Source organism: Xyrauchen texanus, chromosome 41 (assembly GCF_025860055.1).
Source record: "Xyrauchen texanus isolate HMW12.3.18 chromosome 41, RBS_HiC_50CHRs, whole genome shotgun sequence".
Classification (NCBI taxonomy): Eukaryota; Metazoa; Chordata; class Actinopteri; order Cypriniformes; family Catostomidae; genus Xyrauchen; species Xyrauchen texanus.
Window position 1 is genome coordinate 10,925,724 of NC_068316.1, and position 6,207 is coordinate 10,931,930.

The 6,207-nt window shown below is 34.8% G+C and overlaps 1 protein-coding gene across 2 annotated transcripts; it reads left to right on the forward strand.

Annotated features, from left to right (window-relative positions):
* Nucleotides 1-272: 272 nt before the first annotated feature.
* LOC127634657 (uncharacterized) lies at nucleotides 273-5,219 on the forward strand. 2 transcript variants are annotated; one of them, XR_007969392.1, is made up of 10 exons: nucleotides 275-944; nucleotides 1,056-1,091; nucleotides 1,189-1,379; nucleotides 1,465-1,552; nucleotides 1,667-1,818; nucleotides 2,419-2,628; nucleotides 3,363-3,522; nucleotides 4,012-4,091; nucleotides 4,245-4,371; nucleotides 4,844-5,219. XR_007969392.1 is itself a non-coding variant. In XM_052114290.1 (9 exons), exons 5-9 carry the CDS (start codon nucleotides 1,744-1,746, stop codon nucleotides 5,132-5,134), a joined length of 816 nt encoding a protein of 271 aa, XP_051970250.1. In that variant the 5' UTR covers nucleotides 273-944; nucleotides 1,056-1,091; nucleotides 1,189-1,379; nucleotides 1,465-1,552; nucleotides 1,667-1,743; the 3' UTR covers nucleotides 5,135-5,219. The 2 variants fall into 2 exon arrangements, 1 of the variants encoding a protein (XP_051970250.1); XM_052114290.1 differs by lacking the exon at nucleotides 4,245-4,371 and having other exon boundaries at nucleotides 273-944.
* Nucleotides 5,220-6,207: the final 988 nt, after the last annotated feature.

Below are 6,207 nucleotides of genomic sequence, written 5' to 3' on the forward strand. Positions count from 1 at the left end.
CAATGTATGATTTGAGCTTTGCCTTTAAATAAAAAATAAAATGACCAGGTGTTTTCTTTATTTTGTATTCCATATTGTGATGGCTTTAATCATAGGTTTTAATCTGTCGAAGGTAACATTAAAAAAATAATTATCGTAAAAATTCTCTCTGGTGGCGTATATGCGTTGCATCATCCTTGAATTCCTATTGGTGGATTGGCGAAGATGAACCTCGGAGAGACAAGTTGACTGACAGTTTGGCTAATTTTTCAAACTGAGGAGTCCGCCATTTCTTCCCGTTTATACCCACAGGTAAGTTACGTTTTTACATTTTTAAAATAATTTTAATGAAATATTTAGTATTGTAGTTAATAGTTATATTGGTTAGACTAGCCCTTGTGTTACATACTGATACTAGAAGCAAAAAGGATAATATTTACCTCAGACACTGCTGTGTAACGTTAGCAGTGACGGGCTTCGTCAGCCGTCGGTTCAGAAAGCCCTTTTCAATTGTTTTTCCTCCGGTTTTAAATTATTTAAGTTACAGTCTCCCTTTATTTCCTTGTTAATGTTAATTGAATTGTCAATAACAATAAGACAGCTGTGTTATAAGGAGACGAGCTTCGAGACAGAAGCGTGAATTTTAATTTCAATGAAGCGCGCGCTCGTTGTTCGTTAACGGTACATTAACAATAAGCGCCAATTCAAATATAAGCGAACCGGGTGGAAGACGGAGGAGTATGATATGTGAATGTTTGTCGCAGTTTCACACATACTTAGGCCTGTGTTAACAGGTGTTATTAATTCTTCTATAGAATATGAAATATTTGGTTGTTTTTTTTTTTTACAGAGCAGCAAATTGATGGGGAGACTCTGCTGGGTCTCACAGAAAGGATGGTGGAAAGACTTTTTCCTGTAATGAAACATCAGGTGACATTTATGAAGGAGCTTAATAAGTTAAAAAAGTAAGTCTGTACTGTTAAATATTAAAGATTGTGGTTAAATATAAAACAAACTTATGCTAACCAAGCTTAAAATCCTTATCTTAATTTATATTTTTATTTTTCTTCAAACAGCCTGGAAACTGAAGTGCCTCAAATATCGTGTACTCCGTATGTATCATTGTTTTAAAGTTTAAACAGACTGTATTGTGGCAAGTAAAATGAATATCCTGTATAAAAGACTTCAACGTTGTATTCATGTTTACAGACAAGAACCCTGTGAGAATGAGGGCTCATTTGTTGCCCAACCTTGGCCAGCAGTATACAACCTGCCTGTCTTTCCCCTGAATTGCAAGCAGCTTTGCAGAGGAAGGATCCCGGCTTTAAGAAGAAGGACAAGTCTCACATCCGTGCATTACTGATTCAAGTGTTGTTTGACAGCATCACCTAGCACACCTGGTACAGTATTGTATTTTATAACAGTTAAATGTATTTTATGTTTTGGTTGTTGGGTACTGAAATAATATATTTGATTATTTCTTAGGTACCCAAATCATAAAATATATGGAGATGTTCTGGGGAGTTTGATCACCCGCTTTCCATTTTTGAAGGATGGCAGCTCCTCTGGTTATGTATGAACATATTGCTGCTCTTTTAATATTGTGAAAATATTGAGATCATTGCTCATTAAAAAATCTCACACAGAAAAAAATCTATTTAAAAAGAAAGTATAAATGTGTCTACAGGATACCTTGTTGGAATGCCTTAGAAACAAATTTAAAAAGAAAGGATTCCCTTGGTTAGCTCATCAATCGTCCTGCAAATGAAGAAGAAGTATGGGATCAAAAGGAAGTGTGCTGGACAAACATATTCTGAGGGACTTAGTCAACAACAAGAGGCAAGTTCAGTTCAATAAATTTGATTTTGAAGGTAGATTAAATTAGTCTTAACATGAAACACATGTTGACAATTATTTCAGAGTGCAAAATGTAGAAGAGAACCATTGGATATAATGGTGTAACGCTAGTGTGGGAAGCAGGAGCAGGCAGACAGGAGGATCGGATCCAAACGCAGTTATCTTTATTGACTAATAGACAGGCAAAACACAAAGGAAAGCCCACAATGGGGAAACTAAACATAAACTAGAACACTCGGGCAGGAGGGCACATACCAGGCTAACAACATACAACGATCGATAAGGAGTGAACAAGAAACAGGGCTTAAATACACAAGGACAGGATGATTACAAATGATAAACAGGTGTGAACAATGACACAAAATGGCAGTGATGACGGCAGGTGGATTGTGGGAAATGTAGTTCGGACAAAGACAAGTGAAACCAGGGCAGACAACAAGGGAATCGTGACAAATGGCTAGTGATGGGAAGTCTGGCTCTTTTCAAAGATTTAATTTAAGATTGATGTTTCAATCTTAAATATTTTATTCTGTGACTTTGATTCATATTTACGTACTGCACAATACTGTTTTTCTACCTCAGATTGTGTTGGACCTGGAAGTAATGGGTGAGGATGAGACAAGTTTCCAGGAACACATTAATGCCATCACCCTGGAGTTGCGTAAAAGCAACCCCAGTTACTCTGAGGTCAAGAACCGGATGAAGCGCACTCTTTTCAAAAGAGTACAGATTATGGACAGGCCTGCAGCTGAAGTAATGGAGCAGTTTCCTTTTCTTGGGGTGCCACAGCTTGTGAGTAAACACTGTTACATTTTGTGCCAGGCAAATAAGAAAAATCTGTGTATATTATATTTCTGTGAATTCCTATAGCTCATTTGGTAGAGCAATGCGTTAGCAATGCAAAAGGGTATCCCGGGGAACACAAACTTATAAATGTATAGATTGAACGCAATGCAACTCCCTTTAGATAAAAGCGTCTGCCAAATACAGTAAAGTATTTTATTTGATATAAAGTTCTTTTGTTTTATTCTTATTCTAATTGTATTATTTTAATTTTAGATATATACTTCTGTTAAAATTGAGGTCATTTAGAAATGGGAGCTCTAGCGCAAGTTCTACCGGGAAGACTCTAATATCACGTCATTCATTAACCACAGATCTAGCCAATCACCACTCGACATATGCAGTATTTTTAAGCCTGGTTAACACCCATTACTAAGTTCGCAGAAACTGACGCCGGCGCTCACTCACCCGCGTCTCGATTGCAACCATAATGACAAATTGCAAATTTAATAGAAAAAAATGTTACATGGTATTTCAATCAAATGGGATTCAACGCCTGTAATAATTTTGATTACTTTACCACGCCCACTATTTTTCTTATTGAAAATTCTGTCTCGGAAATACATCACTATATGGTAGTCAATTGCAACCTCCAGTTCATGCTGACTTTAAGGAACTTGTTCGGCTGAAAATGTGTAATTTGGATACAAGCACCAGAAGTAAACAAATGTTTTGTATTTAAGATGCTGCATGAAATGACAATGAGGTTTGGAACAGACTTGGCGAAGAACATGGAAACATCTCTAAATGAAATGGCCCCAAACATCATCAGGAGTGCAAAAGAAGGAAGTCAAAAAAACCTCTACGCAAATCTCTTTGGACCAGCAGAGGAAACCACAGAGGGTAACAACACCATATATTTTTTCCCATCCAACCTATCTGTTCCATGCCCAGTGTAAAGTTGCATTGTCAATTTAAAGGTAGCTCCTACAAATTGTATGAGTGGAAACATGTATTAAAATAATGTAAATATTAAAGGAATAGTTTACCCAAAACATTTCATAATTTACTCCCTCTTGTCATTTCAAATCTTTATGACTTTCTTCTTCAGAACACAAAAGAAGATATTTTAAAGAAGGATGGTAACCGAACAACGGCGGTGCCCATTGACCTGCATTGGTTTTGTGTCCATATAATAGAAATGGGTACCAGCATTGTTTGGTTACCAACATTCTTCAAAATATATGTTTTTGTGTTATGCCGAAGAAGGAAAGCCATATAGGTTTAAAATGACAAGAGTGAGTGAATGATGACAGAATTTTCATTTTTGGGTAAACTATCCCTTTAATTGATTTCTGTACCTAATGTACAATCATTTGTATCTGTTTATAGGTCTCTTTAGGAATGCTGCACTCATTTTATTGCCAGCACTATTCAAAGAAAATGCCACTTTCCTCTACTGTGTGGATAGTGTAAGTATAGAGTCTTCTGTAGTTTCATTAACATTTGATGCACTTGACTTGAATTAAAGGAACTGTTTATGCAAATATAAAAATATTAGTCAGTCTACTCACCCTTATGCCAAATTTTTAAATGTACCCTTTAATTTACTCTCTCTTCCTTAGTCATAAGTTTTGGACTGTTTCTACTGCTATGTACTGTCATTGAATAGCACCCCAATTTTGAGTGCATCGATCATAAAGGAAATCTATACAACTCCAGGGTTTAATACTTGTCTTCTAAAGCAAAATGGTACGTACAATGGTACGTTAGTGAGAATAAAAATATTAAATTTGCCAAGATAGGTTACTATAATTAGACTATGTATAGATAAGAGAATAACATGCAATGGGGTGGCACATGAGCTCCACATTAATTATTATGAGTCTTGTTGGCCCTAGCTGTCATATCTGTGTTGTGTCATGAACGATTCAGTCACAAGAATGAAAGAACCAATGAGATTCCAAGTAATCAAAGTGGAGCTGATGTGGTAGCATGTTGAATGTTCTTCAGTCATCCGTAATGTTGACATTAAAACACATTACAAAGCTAGAAAGAGCCAGGATATTATTAAATATATCTCAGATTTTGTTTAAGTGAAGAAACAAAGTCATACACATAGGTTGGCTTGTTGGTGAGTAAATTATGGGGTAATTTTAAGTCTATTCGATGACATCTTTTAATTGGTGAAAAGCACTCAAAAGGTGAAATGTTTGTTTTACAGGAACCCAAAGGTCCTACACCCACCATTGTGTTTAATGGCTCTCCTGATCCCCTCAATGCTGAAAGTGTCAGCATTATAATGGACAACGTGACCATTATAAGAGAGGCAGACATCGACATGACACAGGCTGTGGAATGCCTTTTTGCTGTCTATTTTCTTTTCAATGTGCAATACCCGGTTCACATTAAGCACACAATGACTTTTATTCAAAAATACATGCTTAAACTTAGGCAAGAGCATGTCAAAAGAACACCAATACCTGTACTAAAAATGTACAGTCAACTTCTGTAAATTGTAGTGATATTTAATATGTTTTAATTGTTCATGTATTGTTTTTTATCTGTATTGTCAAATATCAGAAAATATATATTTTTTCTTGTACAGTACTTAACTTTTACATGTATCTCTGAAATATGTACATACAGTACATAAACAATCTTATTTATATTTAATGCAAAGCTGAAAATGCTTAAATAATTCACACTAAACAGTTGAATGTAATAAAACATCTTAAATGTAAAAAGGTTTTGCTGTCTAATACAGTATACAGAGGTGCAATTTTAAATGTCACTAATATTTTTTGTATAATCAATTGAATAAATTTATGAACTTTCTGGATTGATTATATTTTCTTATTCAATAATAATTATCTCGTTTAATAATAAAGAACCCTTAAATGGTTCTATATAGAACCATCTAACTTGGATTCAAAGAACCATTTGGGGTTCTTTTTATGGAACCCATTAAAATGGTTCTATATAGAACCATTTTGGAGTTCCATATATGAAGCGGGTGATAGAACCATTTCTGGTTCTAAATAGAACCATTTCTTATAAGAGTGTACTGAGAAAAATACCTTAGTTTTTTCTCGTGTAAGAGAAAAGTTTCCGAAGTAATTTGGATGATGTCACACATTGTGCTTCGATTTGCCAAGACAATCAAAGTCTTGACAACTCAAAAGTCAGATATTTCAATATGAACTCACAGTCATAGAAATATCTGGTAATTCCATCAAAAATTGTGATTAACAGGCCTGGAAAAGTTATACAAATGAACAAAATATTAAAATGTCATGGACATTTCTAGCTGGCTGCTGTAAATTTGTCTAGTTTTGCTCTGCTTTAAAAAAAAATATTTATTTGAGAACAAGTTGATACTCAAATGAAAAGGAACTTCCGAGTCAAGTCAAGTCAATTTTATTTGTATAGCGCCTTTCACAACACACATCTTTTCAAAGCAGCTTTACAGAATATCAGGCATTAACAGAATATAAAACTGTAATGTCTATAATGTTGACGAGTCATCATTGTGTAGTTTGATAAAATACGATTGTTAATCGTGTTTAAAAATAAGTAATTAAATAA

Excerpts from the sequence above, each read along its gene's own strand:
- LOC127634657 (XM_052114290.1), top strand. The coding sequence starts at position 1,744 with ATGAAGAAGAAGTATGGGATCAAAAGGAAGTGTGCTGGACAAACATAT. Across the intron at positions 2,629-3,362 it reads TTCTTGGGGTGCCACAGCTT|ATGCTGCATGAAATGACAAT; the intron begins GTGAGTAAACAC and ends TTTGTATTTAAG. Across the intron at positions 3,523-4,011 it reads AGCAGAGGAAACCACAGAGG|GTCTCTTTAGGAATGCTGCA; the intron begins GTAACAACACCA and ends ATCTGTTTATAG.